Source organism: Heterodontus francisci, chromosome 42 (assembly GCF_036365525.1).
Source record: "Heterodontus francisci isolate sHetFra1 chromosome 42, sHetFra1.hap1, whole genome shotgun sequence".
Lineage (NCBI taxonomy): Eukaryota > Metazoa > Chordata > Chondrichthyes > Heterodontiformes > Heterodontidae > Heterodontus > Heterodontus francisci.
The window spans coordinates 17,220,466-17,246,326 of record NC_090412.1 but is presented as its reverse complement, the minus strand read 5'-3'; the positions used below and the strand labels follow the sequence as shown (position 1 = coordinate 17,246,326).

The window sequence follows — 25,861 nt, the reverse complement described above, 5'->3', positions numbered from 1 at the left end:
AATTGGATTTTAGAAAACAAACAGTAAAGTACAGTCACTATAACCTTGGCTAGGTTGTGGGTGTATTAACTGGTTACGAGTGGTAAAATCCACAGTCTGATGGGTAAACCCCTGAAGTGTCCTTGTTTGCAAAACACAGAGTGTGCGTGGAGAGGCAGAGGGCCAAGTCAGAATCCACAGTGTCAACTGCAACGTCTTGTGGAGGAAATCTGCTTTCAAAGGTGAACGGGATTCTTATAACCTTTCTGTGGAGATATCTGCCTGGCATGTGGATATAGCTACCCGGAGAATAATGTTGTCTGTTTGATTTTTAAGAGATCCCTGAACCAATCGGTAAGATATTGATCCGAATGGCTGCTACTAGGTTTTGGGCAATGCTGGACCATGTTTGCAGGCTCCTTGGGATTGTAACTGCTGCAGGTACGTGAAATAGACCAAAACTGCATAAGCGTCAGCCGGCAACGATTATAGCGTACCAATCTTCTTCTGAGAATGGGACCGCAAATGTCCCTCACTAACTGAGTCATGCATTTTTCACCGTTCAAGAGTTTGCATCAAAATAGTAGAACTCAGTTGCACAATTCCACATGGGAGCTCTTAACTGGGTTGAAATATTGTTCCATAAAGTGTTTTACACTGATGACTCTTAACTCACTGTTTAATACTGTTTACTCCTTTTGTATGTAAAATTATTAATAAGTTGAAAACAGAAGTGGGTTTTTGACAGCAGAGACATTCCTGTGTGGGATCCCCTTGCAAATATGAACATGGTTCAGGGGACAAACTACAAATGTTGAAATGCTCTCAGGTCTAACTTTTAGCAGGAAGTGCCAGCTCCTCAAATGAAAATTATGCTGCCATCACTGAAACTTATTTTACAGCAACAGAGGTAACGTGCAAGTAAGGGCAGGGTGGGAGTGTGGAAGAAATCAGAAGCATATCAGAATATATAACAAATCAGTAACATAAGGAGAATCACAAGGCTTTCTATAAGTATATAAAGAGCAAGAGGGTAACTAGGGAAAGGGTTGGCCCGCTCAAGGACAGAGAAGGGAATCTATGTGTGGAGCTAGAGGAAATTGGCGAGGTACTAAATGAGTACTTTGCATTAGTATTCACCAAAGAGAAGGACTTGGTGGATGATGAGTCTAGGGAAGGGACTGTAGATAGTCTGGGTCATGTCGTTATCAAAAAGGAGGAGTTGTTGAGCATTTTGCAAAGCATTAAGGTAGATAAGTCCCCAGGGCCTGATGGGATCTACCCCAGAATACTGAGGGAGGCAAGGGAAGAAATTGCTGGGGCCTTGACAGAAATCTTTGTATCCTCATTGGCTACAGTTGAGGTCCCAGAGGACTGGAGAATAGCCAATGTTGTTCCTTTGTTTAAGAAGGGTAGCAAGGATAATCCAGGAAATTATAGGCCGGTGAGCCTTACGTCAGTGGTAGGGAAATTATTAGAGAGGATTCTTTGGAACAGGATTTACTTCCATTTGGAAACAAATGAACTTATTAGCAAGAGGCAGCATGGTTTTGTGAAGGGGAGGTCATGTCTCACTAACTTGATTGAGTTTTTTGAGGAAGTGACGAAGATGATTGACGAAGGAAGGGCAGTGGATTTTGTCTATATGGACTTCAGCAAAGCCTTTGACAAGGTCCCTCATGGCAGACTGGTACAAAAGGTGAAGGCACACGGGATCAGAGGTGAGCTGGCAAGATGGATACAGAACTGGCTCGGTCATAGAAGACAGAGGGTAGCAGTGCTTTTCTGAATGGAGGGCTGTGACTAGTGGTGTTCCGCAAGAATCAGTGCTGGGACCTTTGCTCTTTGTAGTATATATAAATGATTTGGAGGAAAATGCAGCTGGTTTGATTAGTAAGTTTGCGGGCGACACAAAGGTTGGTGGAGTTGCAGATAGTGATGAGGATTGTCAGAGGATAGAGCAGGGTATAGATTGGTTGGAGAGTTGGGCAGAGAAATGGCAGATGGAGTTTAATCCGGACAAATGTGAGGTAATGCATTTTGGAAGATTGAATACAGGTGGGAAGTATACAGTAAATGGCAGAACCCTTAGGAGTATTGACAGGCAGAGAAATCTGGGCGTACAGGTCCACAGGTCACTGAAAGTGGCAACGCAGGTGGATAAGGTAGTCAAGAAGGCATACGGCATGCTTGCCTTCATCGGTCGGGGCACAGAGTATAAAAATTGGCAAGTCATGCTGCAGCTCTACAGAACTTTAGTTAGGCCACACTTAGAATATTGCGTGCAATTCTGGTCGCCACACTACCAGAAGGACGTGGAGGCTTTGGAGAGGGTACAGAAGAGGTTTACCAGGATGTTGCCTGGTCTGGAGGGTATTAGCTATGAGGAGAGGTTGGATAAACTCGGATTGTTTTCACTGGAACGACGAAGGTGGAGGGGCGACATGATAGAGGTTTACAAAGTTATGAGTAGCATGGACAGAGTGGATAGTCAGAAGCTTTTTCCCAGGGTGGAAGAGTCAGTTACTAGGGGACATAGGTTTAAGGTGCGAGGGGCAAAGTTTAGAGAGGATGTGCGAGGCAAGTTCTTTACACAGAGGGTGGTGAGTGCCTGGAACTTGCTGCCGGGGGAGGTGGTGGAAGCAGGTACGATCGTGACATTTAAGAGACATCTTGACAAATACATGAATAGGATGGGAATAGAGGGATACGGTCCCCAGAGTGCAGAAGGTTTTAGTTTACACAGGCATTTAGATCGGTACAGGCTTGGAGGGCTGAATGGCCTGTTCTTGTGCTGTACTGTTCTTTGTTCTTTGTTATATGGCGGATCTTCCCTTGGCTCTCCGGCCCCCGTTCAAAAACCTCTGTGATTGAGTCTGCCAGCATGTCGGTGGTTGGGTGTGGAAGTGCAGGTGAGGTCACTGCTTGAGGTTGAAGTCAGGAGCAGGTGGCAGTTGAATGTAAATGTAGGATATGATCATTGCCACTCAGTCCAGTAAAACGAAGAAAATAAGCATGGAACCTTGCTTTAAAATAAAGTATTTATTCAACAGGGCAAACGGACAAAAAATGATCCACTTAGATGGTGGTGTGGATAGTAAATGGGCTGTGTACTTATTAAACTCAGTTTGATCATTTACTTAAGTGGAAAGAGACAAGAGAATAATTTCTTCTTGCTCAGTGAAAGCCAGCTCTCCATCCTTCCTACATCTCACTTGTTTAAATGTTTCTATTTGCCTTCTGCATTATGTATATGGTAATTTTGAGATCCACATTGCTTTCTCGAGAAATCTAAATAAAGGGCCAAAGCCCATAGGGCTGAACATCATTGAGGGTGAAGGAAATAGGACGGCAGGTAAGAATAACCAAGGAGAGATCGGGTGATGCCAAACTTAAGTTTAAGGAATTCCACAGTTCTGAGGTCCTGAGAAAGAATGAGTTGAAATAGAATACAGTACAACGAGTCTGGATTTCAACACCGATCAGATGCAGGGACAGGGTGCAGTCGTAGCAGGGATCTTATGAGGAAGAAGATAAAATTCAGAGGATCAGTGCCCATAGTTGTGTCAACAAAATAATGAGAAACAAGAAAGAATGTGACAGAGAAGGTAGAGGCTAAAGGTGAAGGGTGGTCTGTGTATTCTCCTTGGTTCCGGTCCAAAAGTACAAGAGAGGGGTTAGGTGAGTTCCCCCAGACACGGGAAATAGCATTCAACTTTTGAGCAGATTGAGTCTCCTCTAGTAAAATAGTAGAATATTTACTGAATGGGTTGAATCCTGGTAATCTATAATGAAGCCAAAACCTTAATCATCACAGCCATAAGAGGTGATTCTGTGATATGGGATCGCAAGGAAAATCATCGAATGGCACCTGTGGTGCATTGACAGCCTAACATGCCCAAGGCTGAAGAGCCCTTCACATACACACTCACAACTGGAACAGTGTACATTATTATAAAAAGGTAATGATGTTTACTTTAAGGATTAATATTTAGATAAAACATTAATCTTAATGCAGATTTTATTTTGAATTGACCTTTTGTACTATGAGCCATCATCAGCATTCCACCTCCTAAAAATTGTCCCCTCTCACAATAAAGGATGTAAAGGATGAGTAAATAAATTTTTGAAAAACAAATCCACAATCAGTTAAAGGCTCTAATCTAATCTCAGCGTCTAAATAATGTTTACAAGCCTTAAACTTTGCCCTCCTTGTTTATGATGTCAATTGAATTGTTCGGTATTGGATTACAATACAGTAACCCAGTAATCCATTATTTTTAATGCAATAACAAGATTTTTCCAGTGCTACACAGGTTAATTACTTTCTTTAACTCTTGCTGGCCAAAGTTGTTAAACAGAATTGTGCATACCCATTACAAATCCTGGAAATTCTTTAAATATCTGGTGGGGGGGGGGGGGGGGGGCAGTTCTGAATCGGCAGGGAAACATTTATGGAGTTAGAGATGCAAAATAGTGTTGATATCAGATGGATAAATTACTTCAAACAGCATGTCAGTTTAATTCTTGGTACATGTTAAGCTTTGTCTGAATGAGCTGCCTTTCCACACTACAGAGGAAACTGAAGGACACTTGTTTGACACATTACCAGCCCAAGAGGGGGTCTGAATCATACTGCTAGTGGAACTGGCTGCACTTCATTCATATTGTCAGCTGCAGCCATTATGCTGCATGAGATACAATCTGAGGACAAAGTTGTGAGCCATGTAATTGAAATAAAATAAGGTAATAAGTGCCATAGAAACCAAATACATTCTATTGTTACATTTCCAAGTGGCGCTTGATTCAAATCAACATCATGATTAAGTCAGGACCAAATTGGGAGCATACAACATTTTACACAGTAGTTGTAAACAGCATTATATGCAGCATTGTACTTGGCATTCTACACAATGTTATAGACAGCACTGCACTTGCTTTTCTATACAACATTGTACACAGCACTGTGCTTGGTATTTTACTCAATATTGTATACAGCACTATATACAGATTAAGGCATATGTTAGGGGAATGTAGCTGCATGGTTCAAGTGTAGGTGTAAATGAATGTTTCAGGTTGGGAGGATGTAGGTAAAGGTGTATGCAAAGATCTGTTCTGGTACCTCGTCTGTTTACCGCGTAGGGAGGATATTTAATGACACAATAATGTCCACAGGTCTCAGAGCAATTTCAAAGTCAGGAAGTATGAAGGGTTGTATTCAGAGCCCAATATGAATCAGCTCTCTAAATTTGGAGTGAACTCGGGGGTGAATCACTCTTAGCTAGCTTGAAGTGCAAAAGAAATGTTGGAAAGTGAAATAAGATGCTTAGAAGTGAAAGATATCCAAAATAATCTGGGGAAAACAAAATAGATACTGAACCACTCCCAGAAATAGTTAAAAGAGATCTCAGGACCTTCTATGAAAAAAAAGTTTCTTAAATCAAAGTACCCGTTTAAGAAAAAAATGACGAATATTCCAAGAGAGGCAGCTAATTCCCTTCGACATAGGAACAGGAGGAGGCCATTCAGAAAATCAAGCCTGCTCAGCTATTCAGTTAGATCATGGCCAATCTGCACCTCAATCCCATTTACCTGCCTTAGCTCCATGTGCCTTGATAGCCTTACCTAACAAAAATCAATCAATCTTGGCATTGGAAATTTCAATTGTCTCAGCATCCATTCTCCTTTGTGTGAAAAATTATTTTCTTATTTCACTCCTAAATGGCTTGGCTTTAAGTTTAACATTATGGCCCCTTGTTCGGGATTTTTCTGCATATATACTATCATCTCCCCTAATCATTTAAAATACCTCATTAGATCACCTTCTAAATTCAAGGAAATATAAGCCAAGTTTATGGAAAAAGGGGGCTGGGCTTTTAGACCTCTTGGGGGTGAAATTGGTCTTCAGTGAAAGTGTGAAATGAGCGAGTGAATTGGTAGCGAGTTTTCCCACCACACTCAACTTTCTTTTCCATTGACATCTTTGCTGAAGACCAATTTCACTCTCAATGTGTGTTGTACGCTTGATATGAAGCTTCATATACAAATTTCAGCGTTCACTAAAACCCCAGAGGGTTTAAATCTCCCCAGCTTCAGATAGATCACTTGTTGAAGATGGGGATTAATGGCTGAAGGGCACATACCTCATTGTACACCTTGAAGCATCAACTATATTTAGTGGTAACAGTCTTACCATTAATCCAGAAGGTTGTGGAGTTAAATTTAACTTCAGGATGCCGGTATACAATCAAAGCTGCCACATCAATGCAATAATGAAGGAGAGCTGCATTGTCGGTGTGCCATTTACTGATGAAAGATTAAACCTGTTTGCCTATTCAGGTGGATAAAGATCCCATGACCCTTAGAGCAGAGAGTTCTCCCAGTGTCCTGATCAACATTGATGCCTCAATTAACACCACCAAAACAGATTAACTGGGCATCCATCTCATTGATGTGTGAGCACAAATTGGCTCCCACGATTTCCCCAAACTTCAAAAAGTAATTGGCTGTGAAGGGCTATTGTATATCCTGAGAATGTGCAAGATGCTATATAAATGCAAGTCTCTCTTCCTCTTGACTTTGATAGCATCTGTCAAAATGACTGCAGGCCAGGAGGATCGGATAGCAAAACACTGGAGGGTTAACTTCATGTAGCAAAAAACACAGAAGCGTAATGTGTGTCTTGGCATAAGCAGATTTGCTATTGCTTGTAGGTATTGCAGACAAAACGTGAATATTTAATATTACCATCCTAACAGCAAAGACCGACAAGAGTACCTGTTTAAGACCCTTTGATCCAGAAATTTTCAAGTCTTTTCCCAGTCATGGATTGCAAGGTTAATCATCATAAGGACCATAACATCTCTGCACAAATCAATAGGTTAGAAGCATGCCAAGCCCCACCTTGTAAAACTCTCCAAGTTGCTCCCTTCCTGTGAGTAAACAATAACTTTGGTACAAAGCTGGTGCTATTTTTATAAAAATTAGTAATGTTAAAAAAATGTTCACTGGGCCTAATTAAACAAAGCTGATACAAATTGCAGACATTGTAGGTACATTGCACGTTAGCAGTTCACTGAAAGTTGGTATCTCTTTATTTTGCCTTCTCTATTGAAGGTGTTAAGCTGCACTAAAAGAACAGTTCCAGAGTTACCAAGTGTCCTCATATCTCATGTCACCATTCTCCATGTGTAAGCCTGCTCTTTTAGTTGGCTACTTGACCATGGGAACATCACAGCTAGCCCAGGTTCTGTCCAATGCTGAGGTCCAAGCAGCCACACATGTTCATGAGGAGTAGGAACCTTGACTGATTGTTACTTCCCCCCACCCCTAATCTCAGAGTGTTGGGCTGGTCGAGTGACATTGGATTGACCCAGTGCCATCAGGACAAAACCATTGCTACAAGTGGCCCTGTAGGAGATCACCACTTGTATCTAAATGGTCCACCCAAACTCGTGTGCAAATAAAAAATAGCAAATCATAACCTGGGTTGTCTTATTATAAATACAAGTAACATCCTATGGCACCCACCAGTCGTGGAAGGCCTTGAATGGACTGGAAAGTGCTGTAGGATTCCTCTCCAGAGATAATCCAGTGCACTAAAGGCCACAGAAGAGAGGCGAGCAGTCCAAACACTCTCCTCGCACAGATCCTGCGCATCCTGATCCCATGAACAGTAGTTTCAGCCAGTACCAGCTGCACACCCACAAGAAGGTTCTCTAACCTGCTCATCCTCTTACTCACCAGAGAATCGGAGATCAAGAGTATCAGACTGAATTTTAGTGTAAAAGAAAGTGAGGAACAGTCACTTTAACCAGTGGATAGGAGTTGCAACCTATCACACTGTACATTTAGGCCATAGTATAAACCCATGGTCTGGGTATCTGCAAAATGGCTCCATGCGATAGTTGATGCCTCAGCTTAATGTAACATTTTCAATCCCAGTGGTGCAGGGGTGGATCCCCAAATTTAAGGCCATCCATTGTAGGCTCTTCGCTCAGCCAGATGACAAGATGTTTCACCAAGGTGTGTCTGAATAGAAGATGAGGGCAAAGAAGCGCAGAGTATACAGGAGTGATCTGGGCAGGAAATTGTTGAGGGAAGCCTCAAATTTGTGAGTCAGAGGTTCTTGAGGTAGGTTTTGTGGTTTCTCAACAATCAGCAACTCTGCTTGAACAGGACTGAGTTCGCACGGAATCCCTCCACATGCCTGAGCCTCACATACTGAACCGAGTCGAGGTCAAGGGAAGGTTTTAGCACCTGGGCGAGATTGGCTGAAAACTGGAGTATGGCCAGGACAATCGAGTAGCCAATGTCTCCAGTGACATCTAGCCCAGTCCGCTGCCATTCAGTATGTCCCTGACTCTGGTTGCTTCCACAGCAAGTCCCTTCTGCTCGGTTGATGACAAAACTGATCATATGGAGATGGGGGCAATGATGGAATAGCTTATACAAAATGGTTACTAACTCTAATAGGGGGAGAACTCCTGCAGGAGGAAACCATGTTTCAGATTCTTAGCAATCCCCAGTGAAAGACAGGCAGTTGTTCTAACGATCCATGTATGTCCTGCAATTTCACTTGTAAGAAAGCCTGTGATCATTTACTATGTTCTATTAGTTGAAGAAAACATCACTTCAGAAGAACTTCCATGTACAAGTATCTCTGCAGGGGCTGAAGATGGAAAGTCACACCGTGGGTGTGAATGCACACTAGTGGCTGACTGCCCATTGTATGTCTTGGTTTCTCACTGTGCAACATGTTTGGTCACTAAGCATTTAGGATACCTATTTTTGGAATAACTGTTGTGTCAAGATTTTGACTAGAAAGGCCTAGGGCCTGTCTGTCCAATTCCAGATCATCGTTTCCCATTTCTTAATGTCAGACTTTTCCATAACTCCTATTTAAGGAGGGAACATGGATATAGTTACCGTCTAGGTTATCCTGAACCTACTCCATCATTTCAAGAAAAAGGAGGTTAGAACCATTCAGTCCCAAGTTAACCCTTTCCAATGCCAGTGACACCAAACAGGTATGTGATGGATCCATTCTAGCCGCTGAGGAATAACACCTAGACACCAATGGTAATAATATGATGGAGGGCCGCACATATGGTGATTTTTTTTTCTCCTCTCTAAGTCAGTGGGAAACGTTGTTTTCTCTGACTGAACTGTCCAGTTTGATCTAAGATGGGGTGGTCTGTGATGGCCGATCCACTTGGAGCTGCTTGTCTGGAGTACTCCCATGTGCAATGTACAGCAGGAGATCAATCAATCAGCCCATTCTGGCCCGCAATGTAATCTTCATAGGAAGCTCTAGTAAATAGTGCAGAAGGTTTAACTTGATCAGGATGTCAGTGATGAATCAGATTCTCTTGATCATGGAGGCTCAGCAGGATGGACCTACAAACATGTCAAGAAGATGCGTCAAGATAAGGTATTGGCAATCAATATTCCTTATACACAAGTATTTTGAATTCTATTTATTTGTTCCAAATTTTACTTTTATTCAGAGGTACTAGCTTAAATCCATAAATGTTCTGAACTAGTACTTCTGGCTCCTGAGCAAGGCTGCTTTGTGTAAACTTACGCCTGACATTGACTTACACAAAACATATTCTTTAATTTGGAAACTAGATTGAACCAGGGGAAGCTTAGAGGCTGCTAGCTACATCACAAGAGTGATAAACTCGGAGATTTAGGCTCAAAGCCAAACTCAAATCTGTTGGATTGACAGTCATAGAGCGGAGGCAGAGAACTGGCCGAGGAGGAACTCTCTTCCTGCACCATTCAACATTGCCCTCTGCTGGGTTGAACAAGCAACAGCACCAATCGAATCTAAATCTAATCTGGACAAACTAAGACGTGCACAGAGGCAAGGAACAACCTGTAATCTGTGTGCGGATTTTGTTAGACATCAACCCTCCTAAATACTAATTCTTGGTAAAGAAGCCACATTAGATCCTCCAGTAATATAAAAGCAAAATACTGCGGATGCTGGAAATCTGAAACAAAAACAAGAAATGCTGGAATCACTCAGCAGGTCTGGCAGCATCTGTGGAAAGAGAAGCAGAGTTAACGTTTCGGGTCACTGACCCGAAACGTTAACTCTGCTTCTCTTTCCACAGATGCTGCCAGACCTGCTGAGTGATTCCAGCATTTCTTGTTTTAGATCCTCCAGTAGTTCAGCTGGTAAATATACTGCCTGGTGTGAAACTGCGTCACATTGAGGGGGAAAGTCACAGCTCGTATTCCTCAGATGTGCTGAATTAGATGGATTGAGCCAGGGTGCACTGCAATTGGTCTCAGTGCACCATGTATAAAGAAATAAAAATCAGTCTGTGTTCCTGCTTCCGCTGGCAAGTACATAGAATTTACAGCACAGAAACAGGCCACTCGGCCCAACTCATCCATACCAGTGTCTATGCTCCACATGAACTTCCTCTCACTCTGATTCATTTAACTCCATCAGCCTATCCTTCTATTTCTTTCTGCCTCATGTACTTATTTAGCTTGCCCTTCAATTTGTCTATGCTATTTACCTCAAATACTCCATAGGGTAGCACATTCCATATTGTAACTGCTGCCAGCTGACTCCGTGATAGTCGGCCAATTTTCCACCCTCAGTATCGAGGTTCTAGTTTGACACCTGAAGTTACCAGAAGCCTTTCAATGGGGTCTGAAACTAAATTTGGCTCAGGTCTCAGGCAGCCATGAATGGATCAGTCATTCCCCATGGATTAGTCATTCCCCTGGATCAGTCATTCCCATGAATCAGTCATTCCCTTGGATCAGTCATTCCCTTGGATCAGTCATTCCCCATGGATCAGTCACTCCACCCAGTGCAGTCATTCCACATGGATCAGTCAGTCCTCTCCCTGACAACTTACCAGATAACAAAAACTCCAAACAAAATCTTAAAATGACAGTTCCTTCCCCACAAAGTAAGTTGCCTTGAAAATCTCACATTGTGCTGTTTCTCTTACTGCTCCCTGTTCATTGTTAACATTTCACTTCCTGCTTTGATCATCTTTCTTTCCTTTACCCAACACAGAGCCCACATATCCAGGCATAACACAACTTGGAGGAAATGGGTCTCTGAGATTTCATCAATTTCAAGTTCAAACCCTGCATTTTGTGTTTGTTTCTCAATGAACCTTTCCATAGGCCCATTTTATTTGTCTTTGTGTTGTTATAGCACTAAATCTGATTGTCTTTGGAACTGCATCTTTTATTATGAGCAATTTACACAGTTTATTAAAATGGATTATTCTGGCTCACCGCCAGTTCTGCTCATCTGCCAGCAGACTGTCTAGATAATTACTGTCTTCATTATTCTGCTATCTCATTGATTCATGGGTGAGACAGAATAAAGAATTTAACCCTCAATGGGCTGCATTAGCAACCTCTTTGAAACTAAGCACCGGTCGAATGGCCTTCTGTGTCGTAAATGACTCAATGGCTGTTAACAATATGAAATGTCACACTCTCTCCTGTTGGGCACCCAGTATCCATGTCAAGCATTTATAGGTCAAGTATAGAATAAGTAACTGTACCCCAACAAAGTCCCATGGCATGAAAGCATTTTCTATTGTGTGTGTCTTTTTTTGTTTCCATACCAGTTATGTTATGACCTCTATTAAATGAGATTACCAATCAGTGACACTTTTGTGCTATGGGCTTATACCAATGAGGAATGAGATTATTACTGCTCAAATCCATTCCACATAGGTCTTTTACAGCTAATAAACAGAAGAAATTTGCATCCCATCAGTCTGAAGTTTATTGAAACACAGGACCGAGTGGTAAAATAGTAGTACACGGAGTTGCTCCTAAAACACCCGGGTTTTTAATTGATTCTGTACTTATTGTGAATTAAACTTTCTCTGGTAGTCTTGTGCTGCATTGTACCACACAATAGGGGTAATGAATTTGACCCTGCAATGCCTTCTACAATGAATTCCTTAACGGAGACATACTTCAGGTGGATGATTTGGCAACTCTCTTATAAATGGAGAACATGCTCCAGCATGTGCAGACCTGCTCAAGGTCATATCAAGCGTGACACCTGCAGAGGCCTGGGAGCAGGCACCAGCTCAAGTATCTTTTTTAACATCTACATCATCGATATCTCTCAGAATTTTAAAAACTGAATCATGTTTTCCTCAATTCCCTTTTCCATTGGATGGCAAGTCCAGTTCTTCAAGTTTCTTTCTATAGCTAAGACCTTAATGACTGTTCAGTATAGAATCACAGGGATAAAGCCAAGGGTGGGACTCTATAGTCATCAAGAGGGTCTTGAGATACTGCCACTAGTTCCACTTGAGTAAAGAAGGTTCAGGGGAGATTTAATTGAGGTTTTTTAGAATTATGAAAAGTGTTGATAGAGTGAGTAGTGAAAGACTGTTTCCTCTGATTGGGGAGTTGTTCCGTGTGGTCTTTAATGTAAAATTGTCACTGAAAGAATGAGGAGAGTTCCTTCCCACAGAAAGTGGTTGGAGTATGGAATGCTTTAGAAACATAGAACAATAGGAGCCGAGAAAGATATAGTTTTATGGAGAGATAGTGGGGCACAGTCGGATTGGCTTTGGATTGCCCCAGGAAAGACTGGCATAGACACAATGGGTTCCTTCTAATCTGCAAAAATATTTAGTTCCAGAATCTAGAATCCCATCCTTATCACTCTTTGCATTCTTTAGAACATATTGCTGTCTTTTTGAAGGGATTAGTGTGCCTAAAATTACATGTAACATTCATGGGTGGCCCATATCATTGGTTAATGCAAGGCTAGAATGTAAAATATCAACTAGTTATCATCAAAGACTTTTCAATATAATTTGTTTACAACTTCACATTGACTAGAAACTTTCATTGAATGATTAATGTTCTCAATCAGATGAAAGGATTATTATTATTGACAAGCTGAGTGCACACCAGCACCTTCACCAGCTGAACTGCATTTTGCCCAGAATGTCGGGTTTGGGCTGAAAGCTGAAAGCAATAAGCGGAACGCATCACAAAGTGAAGCAGCACAATCAATGAAAAATGTACAGAGTTGCTACAAATGGGTGCGAATGAGCACGATTCAATCATTATGTCCGCACCACAACAAGTAGCTATCACTAAATACATCTTCACTGTGTGGTAAGATACACGAACTAAACTACGTGTGGCATCAATTTACAGTCTTTTCTATGTGAGCATTCACTCCTGTTGGCACAAAGGGAAAAACACAAGATGTTGGAAAATTTGCACAAGCCTCCAGGAATAGTCTGCTTATAATCTGTGAATATTTTGTTCATGTTTTCAAGTCCGCAAAAGGCTCAAAAGGTTAATCTGACTCCCAAAATGACTGGGTAGTGTATTTACCCAGTGAATAACTGAATCACGTTTACCAGCAAAAGCCCGGCCTCTATTCCTATTCTTTGTCAGGTTAACTGAACTCAGGTAGAGTGTTATAATTTGAGACATCTCCCTTGATCTGGAGATATTTAACAGTAAAGGCTTCAGATATATCCGTATGGCTCATACCCAAAACAGTTCTGGTCCATGCACGCCTGGCAGGAGTCCTGAATGTTTTTCACTGATCAGACTCTGCCACCTAGCTGTTGGAGAGAGTAGTGCCTCTTTAATATGTGGCGCTGTCAGAGCATCGAAGGCAGCTGAGAACGTTTTGTTGCATGTGCTAGTTAGGATTGCCCCCACAGATTTGAAACGCTTGGTTTATTTTTTTATATGTTCACTGGATTTGGGTGACGCTGGCAAAGCTGACATTTATTGCCCATCCCTGGATGCCCTGCAAAGGTGGTGGTGGGCTTTCTCCTTGAACTGCTGCAGTCCTTGCGGGGATGGTAGTGACATGATAGTGTTAGGTAGGGAATCCTTTGATTTTAACCCAGAAGTTATGAATGAAAGGCAATGTATATCCAATTCATTTATACCATTCCTGGTGTCTTTTTTGAAGAAGGCTATTAAAGCCCCTTTGACTCAACCAAATTCTATCTTTTGATTAAAGTGCTAACTCTGGTGAAAGTCTTGCCCTGAACTCTGATACAAGAATGCTGCCTTTTGAAATGATTGATTGAAGATTGACTTGGTTGAACTGTATGAAGCTTTATTTGAATTTAATTGGGAAGAAACAGAAAGAACTGTTTAACTAGCAGTAAATTAATATTGATGACATGCTTTCTGTCTATTTAACACATAGTGCTTCTGGGAGTGGGGATAGACACTGCAGTTCAAGGGCAGTTCAGGAAATTGGCTGTTTACTTGCTGTAAGTATGAAATGAGATGATTTCCTTATTTTGTTAAAGATTTGTGTCTGTATAAATTATAAAAGGAAAGATTGAGTGGTTAATATTTCCTTTTAAGATTCGCAGCAGCAGTCCTCACCATTTTGGAAGGTCCATATTTTATTGGCATTGTGTTTGTCCAACGCTGCCCGTAAGTAGAAATACATTTTTCAAGAGGCCTTAAACAGCCCCGTTGCTGTAATAATCCTGTGTGTCTCACAACACCAGCACTCATAGTATATCTCCATCATGGAACATAAATACTATTCATGTGACGTTGCTGGGAGCATGGAATTTACTCCATTGTCTGCTCCTGACAAATCTAAGTCACTTTTTGCACGAAAGCAAACTTGAATTACCCAGAAACTCCAGTTAACTAACCTTGAATTAAGAGTAGACTATATAAAGTTTCATTGAAAATGGAAAACAAGGGAAAATATACTCCCTGGCAAAAACTAAATTCACACTGCATTTCCTCAGACATTTCTGAATGGCCATCCTAAATTCAGTGCAAAATCGATGGAAACGCTGTTTACATACGTAACTGGGGTTTCTGCTGAAGTTACACCAGGCAATTGGAAATCCCGATCGAACATGCATCCTCACAATCTTTATTTTATCTGGAAAATTTCCATAGTCAATTATATTCTTCCCCTCATCACAGTCTGTCAAACATACAGACAGAAACACTGAAACACGTGGATCTTCTAAGTTTTACTTCCATCATGTAAAATATTTTGTCCATTGAATCATATACTTAGCGCTGATCATTTACAGTGAGAAACAGCACACATTTTCACTATAAAGTCACCAGTCTCTCTTTTGTTTTTATTCCTTTTTGTCCAATCAACAAATGCTGACTTCTCAGGTGCTAAATATTTCGTAAAAAAGCCATGGATCAGTAGCTTGGTCACATATTGCAGCCAGTAAAAAGAAAAGTCTCATTTCTGAGGAAATATTTATAGTGTGCAGTATTTTGTAGGATTGTGCCTTATTCCAGGAGAGAATTCAATATCACATCTCAAAATGAAAAATTACTTGAAAGTGATTTTAACTGAAAAAAATGAAAAGAATTGTATTTAAAATGAACTGTTTTGACTTGGTTTCTTATCCTTTCTCCAGTATTCTGGTATTACTGTAGGCAGTAAATTTCTGAAAATCACTCTTGTTCTTTTAGCACGTTATTTGATAAAATGGACAGCAAGGGTTGGAAGCTTTGGAAGAAGGCTATGAGGCCCAATGGCTTACAGAAATTTCTTACTTTCATCTTCCTGTCTGTGGCTTGCTTCTTGCATCCAGTCCTTATTTGGCATGCGACTATTCCAGGCGAGTGGAATGCTCATTGATTTATTAATTTGCAAGTTGATTTTCTGCTCTCTCTTTTTGGTCCTTGCTTGTTCCATGTGTCATCTTTACGAACAGGTGAGAGTCCAGGTGGGCAGCAACAAGGCTGCATTGCCATTGCTGTGAGATATGTAAGAGCAGTATAGGGTCATGCAAGTAGGTTGGGAGAACCAAAGGTACAGAAAATCTACAACTCGTGCCAGAGCTCAGAAGGGAAAACGTCACTAAAATGGCAAAACATTTGATACAGATTAATTGGTTAACCCAACTGTACTTACACCAATATATTGTCAAGCAAATAGATTAAGCATTAAATTGCTAATATCGCCAACAATAATTTTGGACTCTTGTACAAAAAACATTTTTTTTAGCATTTCAAATGTAATTCTGGCTAGTTACCTGTCAGAATCCAGAATTAGAGTTTTCACGAGTGCATTCTTGAAGTTTAAGGGTGAATTTTATACTCACGGGCTACACCAATGTGACTTTCCGATATCTGATTCCAGTGGCAAACCTCTATGTCAAGATGAAAGCAGAAAATTTACACCAAAAGAAAGAGGGCTTCAAGCATTCCAAAGCACTTTACAATGAAGTGTAATCATTGTTGTAATGTAGGAAATGCTGCAGCCAATTTGTGCACAGCAAGCTCCCACAAACAGCAATCAGGTAATGGCCAGATAATGTTTCAGTAATGTAGACCAAGGGGCAAATATAGCCCAGAACACCCCTGCTCTTCTCCAAATAGTCCAAGGGGATCTTTTACATCCACCTGAGAGGACAGATGGAGCCTCGGTTTAACATCTCATCCAAAAGATGATGACAGTGCAGTACTCCTTCAGTAGTGCACTGAAGTGTCAGCTTAAATCATGTGCTGTCAAGTCTCTGATGTGGGACTTGAACCTCTAACTTTCTGACCCAAAAGTGAGAGTCCAACCACTAAGTCAAGTCACTTAAATGTCCTTAATGGAAGACAACAGCATTAACAGCAACCACACAGTAGAAAGCTTCATTTTGAAAGTCACTGGGAACACAGGAGGGTTGCAACACTAATGTTACCATGCCAATCTCTTCCAGGCACCATGTTAATAGTAAGCGGTCTTGCATACTTTGTACTCAATCTGAGAAAACGGTTTCAGAAGAACATGCCGGACGAAAGAGGCACACAGAGATGTTCCCAGGAATATGTCACCATTGGGATCCTAACAGATGCCGGTGAGATGGAGCAGACATACAGTTTCCAGCATGGCATCAAAAAGAAAAAGTTAGCTGTGGTAAACTATGTGCGTAATGTCTTCAAACTCAACAGTGAAAGGCCTCTATCCAATGAAGGTATAAGGACACTTCAAGATTGTGCTGTTGCTAACACAAGAATGACTATAAAGAACAAACACACACCATTTGAGGAAAGTGTTATTAAAATTATACCATCAGAGCCTGACAGCCTGCAACAGCAAGAAATGGAACTGGAAGAAACCACATCTGACAAAGTACCAATTATACCAAAGTGAGGGCTTATTTTGTACTACAGCATAATCAAAGCACAAAACACTGCCAATATGATTGAATACGCATATCAACATATTGATGATTCTGAGGTATATGCAGAAAGAAAGTTTTGTTTTTGTATAGAACCTTTCACATCTTCAGGATATCTGCACAGCCACTGAATTACTTTTTGAAGTGTAGTCACTGGAAAACACTGCAAACAATTTGCATACAGCAAGGTCCCACAATCAGCAGTAAGATGAGCGGGCAATTAGTCTTTTTTCGTAATGTTGGTTGGAGGATCAATGTTGGTCAGGACCCTTTGAGCAAAAGTGCCATTGCAAGTTTTACGTTTAACTGAACAATCAGATGGGCCCTCGAATTAATATCTCATTTGATAGACTGCACCTCTAACAACACAGCATTCCCTCAATACAGCACTCGAGTTCTGGCGTGTGGCTTAAAACCACGACTTTCTTTTTATTCTTTCATGGGATGTGGGCATCATTGGCAAGGCCAGCATTTGTTGCCCATCCCCAATTGCTCTTGGCAACTTAATGCCTTGCTAGGCCATTTCCGAGAGCATATAAGAGTCAACCACATTGCTGTGGATCTGGAATCATATGTAGGCCAGATTGGGTAAGGACGGCAGATTTCCTTCCCTAAAGAACATGTAGTGAACCAGATGGGTTTTTACGACAATAGATGATCGTTTCATGGCACCGTTACTGAGACTAGCTTTCAATTCCAGATTTTTATTCATTGAATTTAAATTTCACCAGCTGTCATGGTGGCATTTGAACCTGTGTCCCCAGGGGAATTAGCCTGGGCCTCTGGAATACTAGTTCAGCAACACTACCACTACACCACCATCTCCCCTTTCTGACATTGAGTGCTAACACTCAGCCATGCTGAAACCTACAACCAATAGTACTAAAAACTTGATTGTAGAAGCATGATAGTGTGACTCACTGCGGAACCCCACCAGTGGTGGGGGGGAGGTGTCAAACGGAAGCAAAGTGCCTCCCTAATGGGTGAAGGGAAAGATCAGAAGAGGTTATAACTGCGCAGCTGCAATTCACCTTCTTGTGTCAGTTTGGAACAGAAATAGTTGACCACACACAACATTCACCAGGAGCAACTGGGGAGAAAAACAAAGGGATTTCATACCACCAATATATGGAATATAAGGAGAGGAAGTGTTCTTGTTGCTATCTGTAACAATATCATAAACACATGACTTTTTTCATGTATTTATAACCTCACCAGATATAATGGTTAGAGCTAGTCTTATTTCTCAGTCGTGTTTTAAGACGAATTCTTCATCAAGAACAATTAATTGGATAAAGATTGCCATTGATTGAGTAGCTGACCTTGAAACGTATACATTGCTACTAAAGGTCAACATTCAGATCACTTTTGTTGGCTCACTTTTTCTTTCTGATTCATTCTTATCCCTTTTTGATTCTTTATACTTCCTCCTCTACCCCCCTCTCCTCCACCCCTTTTTACGCCCAATAATAAAACAGGCTCTTTCACATGGTAAAGAACTATTTGTTCTGCTTATATTGCCCAATGAACAGGCTGCTCTGTCTGGCCTTATTCCCTTCTCCCATTTCTCCTGCAGACTAAGGGGGGGCTCCTAACAAGATGCCGATGACCAAGCACTCCCTTTCTCCTGGTGGGTGCTAGAAAGTATCCAATAAGGTAGAGTAGGACAACACTTGCTCTTTTTAGGTGAAGTCCTCAGGGAAATTCCAAAATGAATGTTATTACAGAGCTGGTAAAGTCTGGACACAGTGTTCCAGAAAGTGTCCCAATGTATTTGGAAAGTCCTCTTCAAACCTCCACAGCAAGTGAACAGGAAAAAGTGATATACCTTTCAGTAACGCTCGACATCCTCAGCAACAACTAGTTTGCTTCCATTTATCTGGTCGCTGTTAGGAGAGGACATCAGGACATGTACTCACCACCAAAACAGTGTGAAGTCTCTATAATGAGCGCTAGCAGCCAATTTAATTGTCAATCAGCCCCTTAATAACCCTCCAAGCGGCCGTTCCTAGTGCTGGTTTCAATTCCTTTACCAAGATGGTATCTTATGCTAAATGCTCAAAGCCATTTCAGAATCTCTTCGGTCCCTAATGTTTCCTGAGAAAATCACCCCCTTAGTGCTGGCATTGCAAAAGATGGCCTATCGCTTTCATTACATTTGACAACCATGTCCCTGAGCTGTTTGTATTGGGGGTAAAGTAAAGCAGATTTAGTGCAGCAGAATATTAAGGATGGGATTGCTCCTTCCTCATAGTCGTTCACAGAGAATTCAATCCTTACATTTCAGTGGTTGATTATTTTATGGATATTTGAAAACTCATAATGAGAAAAATCAGACATCTATTAATATTGGGAAATGTTCTTTCAAAGGCCATTGGACAGCAAGCAAGAAAAGTTAATATCAAACACCCCATTCTATGGAACACTTGATTTTCCAGCCTAGGGCTAAAAGCAAAACCTGAAGTACAAACAAATCCTTTCTTTAAAGTCATTCAACCACTGAAGTTTATTAAGTTATTGCATTTTTATCTCTTCAATGCTTACAATCACTTTTATCGGAATATTTTTGATTAGTGTAAATCTATGTGTAGCATAAAACTACTCATAAATAGCACACGTATCACCCTGCTCCACAGCCCAAAAATTACAACTGGTGACTAAAAGTCTGTATAACATTCCTTTGATTGTCATTTTAATGGAGGCATTACCATCATTAAAGTAAATTTAATTCCATAGAACTATGGCTGCGTTTGCTGACAACACAACCATTAGGTGGCGGTGTAGTTGCACATGCACAAATGCAGCCTCATGCACTGAAACGTCACTGGCTGCGACGTTTTGGCAGCTGCCAGTAGCAAAGATGGCGCTGCTCAATTTATCACAAAAACAAAAACAAATGAAACCAAAATGGCCACTTCTGGTCCCCGCTCCTGCTCCCCGCTAAGCATTGTTCAATGAATTTTACCGATGGTTATTTCAGGACGCAACCCCGAATTTTAAACCAGTGAGCATTTTAAAAAGAGATTTCTAACATTTTGGAAGTTGGAACAGATAAATCCTGGGAGCTTGTGTTCAGCATGAACATCGGCAGAGAGCTGCTTCTGTGTTGTAATAAGAACCAAATCAACCACTTGATCCAGCATCACTTCAGTGAGCTTTGTGTTTAGACCTGAGTTCCAGGAGAGCTGCGTGTGTGGATTGTGTGTGCAATTCAACAGAATCCGTGGCCTCGCCCCTTCTTCCCCCTTGGCCACTTGCTCCCCACTCCCTGCCGCTCGCAGTTTCCCTCCCCTCCCCTGCCTAACTTGTCAACCTCCCTCTTCCACACATCCCCCATGCGGGAGGGAGCAGGGACCAGAAGCGGGAAGGAGCCGAATGGGGAGAAGTGGTAAGGCCGGGAGTGACAAGCGATGAATGACGTTTTCGTGCGCTTGCGTGAATTAGTCCTGGCAAGTTGGGTGCTGACGTAGGCTGCACACGCGCAGAACCATACTGACAGCAAGAGTCTGTTCTGCACAGGTGCGAATCTGGGAGCGCTCTGATGCTGTCTGGGGTGCTGGGTATCTGGATTGTCTATAATTGTAGAATTATATAGATGCCTCTATTAAAACAATGGCAGAGGAATGCCCTGTGAATGTGATAAGCATTGGTCTACAGTCATTTACAGGCTGTTAACACATTCTCTGGGGCAGGGGTTCTCAACTGGGGTTCTGCGAGAAGGTTTTGTGGAGTCTGCCAAAAAAAAAAGGCTTACATGAGCTAAAAGCTGCTGCTTAATATCAGTGATCAGACCCAGGAAGGTTCTGCCACCTAATGGCTCTGCTGGGAACTGCAGCCATAAAGATCTTTTGATTTATTCACTGTAACAGAGACTGCGTGTGTTCCTCGTCCTGAATTATACAGGGATAGAGAGCTGATCCTCGGACAATTCCCCTTCAGATGGCAGCCTATATGATTGGGTCTTGTGAACAAAGAGCAGCAGATTAAATTGTCGCTCAGGTTCATCCATTTATATTGTGTTTTTCATAGAATCATGGAGTCATAGAATGATTACAGCACTGAAGGAGATCACTTGGCCCATCATGTCTGTGCCAGCTCTCTGCAAGCGCAAAGCACCTAGTCCCACTCCCCTGCCTTTTCCCTGTAGCCCTGCAATTTTTTTCTCTTCAGATAACTATCCAATACTCTTTTGAAGGCCTCGATTGTATCTGCTTAATGTCACACCCGATACTTTCCGACTGTCCTGCAAAATGTCTGCAATGGAACATCAGGATTTACAGTCACAGGGCGATGAAAATCTCTTTCACACAACTGTTCAATTTCCCAAATATTACAAAAAGCAGAACAAGAGTCTCCAGCCCCAGAGGCCCCTTAGAATCCATATTAAATGTAATGTAATAGAAAGAAAGGGAACATGTTGAGGGAGAGTAAAGCAAGAATTTGAACTTGTCAGATACTTCTAGGAAATGTGACAATTAAAGACACCAACAAACTTATTTAGAACAAGGACACTGCATTGTCAGAGCAGAGTTGGGGAAGGGGCTGAGGGAATCAATGCCTCCAGTAAATCAATGTCAAGAAACAAGGTCCAGATATGGATTCCAATCTCTATCCCTGACAAATGTGTCCAAATATGTAGCTGGAATTTACCCAGCGTAATGGGGCTGTTTCCCAGTACAGAGCACTGGGATTCCTCTTGCTGTTTCAGTCTCCAGGTAATGCCTCCAGCGGGTGTCCTCCCACGTCTCAAAGTTTCCCCTTCAGCCATAAGATAGGGGAAATGCCTTCAGTGCTGTGAATGGGCTCACACGGGGCTGATAGCAAAGTTTCGGCACCTCGATATTCTCGATGTTTAAATCCAGTGTCATTTACTAGACTCACTCAGTCTCTACTGCAACATGGAAAATACATAGCCACATGTCAGCGGGTTTAGCAGACGTACCCTCACCTTGGGTATACTGTATTCGCTGCTCACAATGTGGTCTCCTCTACATTGGGGAGACCAAGCGCAGACTGGGTGACCGCTTTGTGGAACATCTCCGCTCAGTCCGCAAGCAGGACCCTGAGCTTCCGGTTGCTTGCCATTTCAACACTCCCCCCTGCTCTCATGCTCACATCTCTGTCCTGGGATTGCTGCAGTGTTCCTGTGAACATCAATGCAAGCTCGAGGAACAACATCTCATCTACCGATTAGGCACACTACAGCCTGCCGGACTGAACATTGAGTTCAATAATTTCAGAGCATGACAGCCCCCCATTTTACTTTCATTTTTAGTTATTTTTTCTTTTTTTTACATTTTTTACAATTTTTTTTGCTTGTATTTCATTTCATCTTGGTTTGTTCAGTTTGCTTACCCACCGTTTTTTTTTCAGGTTTGCACTTGCTGCTGTTCAATATTCAGTCCATTAACACCTAATCTGTACTAATGCTTTGTCTTTCAACACACCATTAACATATTGTTTGCCTTTGCTCCATGACTTTTTGGTCAGCTATGTGGCCTTGTCCAATCTGCACCTTCTCCTTTGTTATCTCTTGCCCCATCCCCACCTCACTTGCTTATAACCTGTGACTTTTCTAATATTTGTCAGTTCCGAAGAAGGGTGACTGACCCGAAACGTTAACTCTGCTTCTCTTTTCACAGATGCTATCAGACCTGCTGAGTGGTTCCAGCATTTCTTGTTTTTATTGAGGATAGGTGTAACCTTTAGCGGTATTTAATTTGGATATAGATTATTTCAATACCTCGTTTGTTTTCCATTTACCATTATGGAAAAGACTGTAAAGCCTGTAGAGGATGCTCTTACAGCAAATATGTAATGTGGTTCACCCACCCAATTAGGTCCAGTTTGCCAATTAAAGATACTCACACTATTTCTGTGCTAAAATTCCATAAGAAGTATACAAAACTTTTATAACAGACTCACTACTTTGCCTGTCATTGTGGGTATAATATTAACATAGGAATAAGAACATTAAAACATAAGAAATAGGAGCAGGAGTGGACCATTCGGCCCCTTGAGCCTGCTCTGCCATTCAATATGATCATGGCTGATCTTCTGCCTCAACTTCATTTTCCCAATGGCTCCCCATATCCCTTGATTCCCCGAGGGACCAAAAGTCTGTCTATCTCAGCCTCTAATATACTGCACGATGGATCAGCTACAACCCTCTGGGGTAAAGAATTCCAAAGATTCACAATCTTTTGAGAGAAGCAGTTTCGGCCCCTTATCCTGAGACTGTGCCCCTGTGTTCTAGATTCCCCAGGCAGGGGGAACAAGCTCTGTCTACCCTGTCAAATCCCTTCAGAATCTTGTATGTTTCAATAAGATCACCTCCCAAATCTTCAAAACTGCAGAGAATATAGGCTCAATTTACTCAGCCTCCCATCATAGGTTAAACTTCTCATCACTGGAACTAATCTAATGAACCTCCACTGTACTGCCTCCAATGCAAATACATCCTTGCTTAAACATGGAGACCAAAACCGCACACAGTACTCACGATGTGGTCTCCTCAAATCCCCGTACAATTGTAACAATAAAAGCCAACATGCCATTTGCCTTCCTAATTGCTTGCTGTACTTTCTGTGTTCCTTGTACGAGTACACCCAAGTCTCTCTGAACATCAATATTTCAAAGTTTTACACCATTTAAAAAAAATTCTGTTCTGTTCTTACTACCAAAGTGAATAACCTCACATGTCCTCACATTATACTCCATCTGCCAACATGTGGCCCACTCACTTAACCTGTCTATATCTCTTTGTAGCCTCTTTGTGTCCTCTTCACAGCTTACGTTTCCAACTAACTTCGTATCATCACCAAACATGAATACATTACTCGCGGTCTCTTTGTCTAAGTCATTAATATACCTGAGAGGGCAAATAGGCAGCCAGTTCCTGAGCTTCTGCGATTGCTTCTCTTTATTATTCCATTCAGTGTTGGATGATCTTCACTCAGAAATAGTGGAGCGAAAAATAATAAAATAAAGCAATTTGTTTTGGTCACGAATCGGCTTTTAGTTTTGTTTCTGTTTAGTTTACTTTAGATTTTTAGGAACTAATATTCCATGTTTCAGATTTCCAGCGTCCGCAGTATTTTGTTTTTATTACACCTATCCTCACTTTGGGCTGTATTTTATAGGGGCCTCGACGTTGGGATCCATGGTGGGGTGGGGGGGGCATGAAGATTGCCCCAGATGAGGCCAGCCACGGACCTCGATGCCGGAAGGGCTCGTGCCGACCTTGCCGGCGGCGGTGAGGCCTCGTATGGCCGCCCCGCCGCTTGGCGATGGGACCGTAATTTAAATATTCAAATAAATTTACTTACCTGAGTTAATGACGTTCCCATCGCTTCCTGAAGTGCTGCCACAATCCTCATCCTGGTGGCTGGCACTGACGCGCCTTCAGATCCCCATCCGGGGAAATGAGGTGCAACACCTGTGGGGAGGGGGGAGGAGGTAGGTTTCTCAGTGCGGGGAGGGGTAGAGTGGGGTCAAACTATTCTGATTGGTGGAGGGGGTGGTGGGAAGGGGTAAAGTTAAAAGTTTATGAACTTTGGCGGGAGAAGGTCAGGTACACAAGGTAAGTATTTTTGGGGGGGTAGAGTGCAAGGATTGAGTGTATTGTTAATGGGGGGGGAGGGGGAGAGGGACTTAAATCATTTATTAAGTTTTTACTTTAATTTTGTCGTGCATATAACTTTAAACATTTAAATTAAATGTAAGGGCGAGAAGCCCTTTAAAAATGGCACCGGCACCTGCGCAGTGGCACTGGAGCCATTGCCAGGTTTGGCACGCCCGCCCCCTCTGCATCATCGGGGGTAGGAGGGGGGGCGGTCCGCCTGGTCATGTTAATCAGCTACCGCATATAAGATCGCAGCTGCCCCGTGGAGTAAAACCCACATGTGCCGCCGCCGAGTACGGCTGCGCCAACATAGAATCCAGCACCTTGTCCATCTTAGTGACATTCCAAAATTCAGTTGTATCTGAACCAAAAAACCTTGGATAATTGTGGGACAGTGGCTCGACTTTCAGAATGGCCTGCACAGTGAGTTACAGTGTTACTCTGCTGCCTGTATCCTAACTGGCACCAAGTCCCATTCACCCAGAACCTCCGTTGCTCACTGACTTACATTGATTCCCATTCCAGAAACACCTCACTTTTAAAATTGTCGTCCTTGAATTCAAGTCCCTCCAATGGCCTCACCCCTCCCTATCTCTGTAACCTCCTCCAGTCCCACAACCCTCCAAGATCTCTGTGCTCCTCTAATTCTGGCCTTTTGCGTATCCCCTATTTGCCTTCAGCTGCCAAGGCTCTAAAGACTGGAATTCCATCCCAAAACCTTTCTATCTCTCTCTCCACCTTTAAGTTGCCTTTTTTGGCTATGTTAAAATTGCTATATAAATGCAAGATCTTGTTGTAGATTTGCCACCAGCAGAGAGCACGCAGGGGGAGACCAGGTACTTCCACACTGGGAGAAAGAGAAAATCAGAGAGGCATTCAGTCCATGTCTCTGTCTTGGCTGATATGCCAACAACTACTATGACAGTGAACTGGAAATCCCTGGGCGAGGGAAGGTGTGTTTGTGGAGAGATTAAAAGAGGAAAATGAGTGGGGGTCGGGCTGAAGGAAAATAATCTACTGAATTAAAAACAAATAATAAAAGCAGATTTGTTTCAAATGTCCTTTTAATAAATAAGGAAAAGGAATTGGA

General features: G+C 42.1%; 1 protein-coding gene across 2 annotated transcripts; it reads left to right on the top strand.

Moving 5' to 3' along the window:
• Window positions 1-24,600, top strand: tmem72 (transmembrane protein 72). Of its 2 annotated transcripts, XM_068020666.1 has the most exons (6): window positions 2-221; window positions 318-420; window positions 14,183-14,249; window positions 14,347-14,418; window positions 15,445-15,593; window positions 16,686-24,600. In XM_068020666.1, the coding sequence occupies exons 2-6, from the start codon at window positions 351-353 to the stop codon at window positions 17,117-17,119; spliced, it is 792 nt and encodes a 263-aa protein (XP_067876767.1). In that variant the 5' UTR covers window positions 2-221; window positions 318-350; the 3' UTR covers window positions 17,120-24,600. The 2 variants fall into 2 exon arrangements, with proteins under 2 accessions (XP_067876768.1, XP_067876767.1); XM_068020667.1 differs by lacking the exon at window positions 14,347-14,418 and having other exon boundaries at window positions 1-420.
• The last annotated feature ends 1,261 nt before the right edge of the window (window positions 24,601-25,861 follow it).

Excerpts from the sequence above, each read along its gene's own strand:
- tmem72 (XM_068020666.1), top strand. The coding sequence starts at position 351 with ATGGCTGCTACTAGGTTTTGGGCAATGCTGGACCATGTTTGCAGGCTC. Across the intron at positions 14,419-15,444 it reads GTGTTTGTCCAACGCTGCCC|CACGTTATTTGATAAAATGG; the intron begins GTAAGTAGAAAT and ends TTGTTCTTTTAG. Across the intron at positions 15,594-16,685 it reads TTGGCATGCGACTATTCCAG|GCACCATGTTAATAGTAAGC; the intron begins GCGAGTGGAATG and ends AATCTCTTCCAG.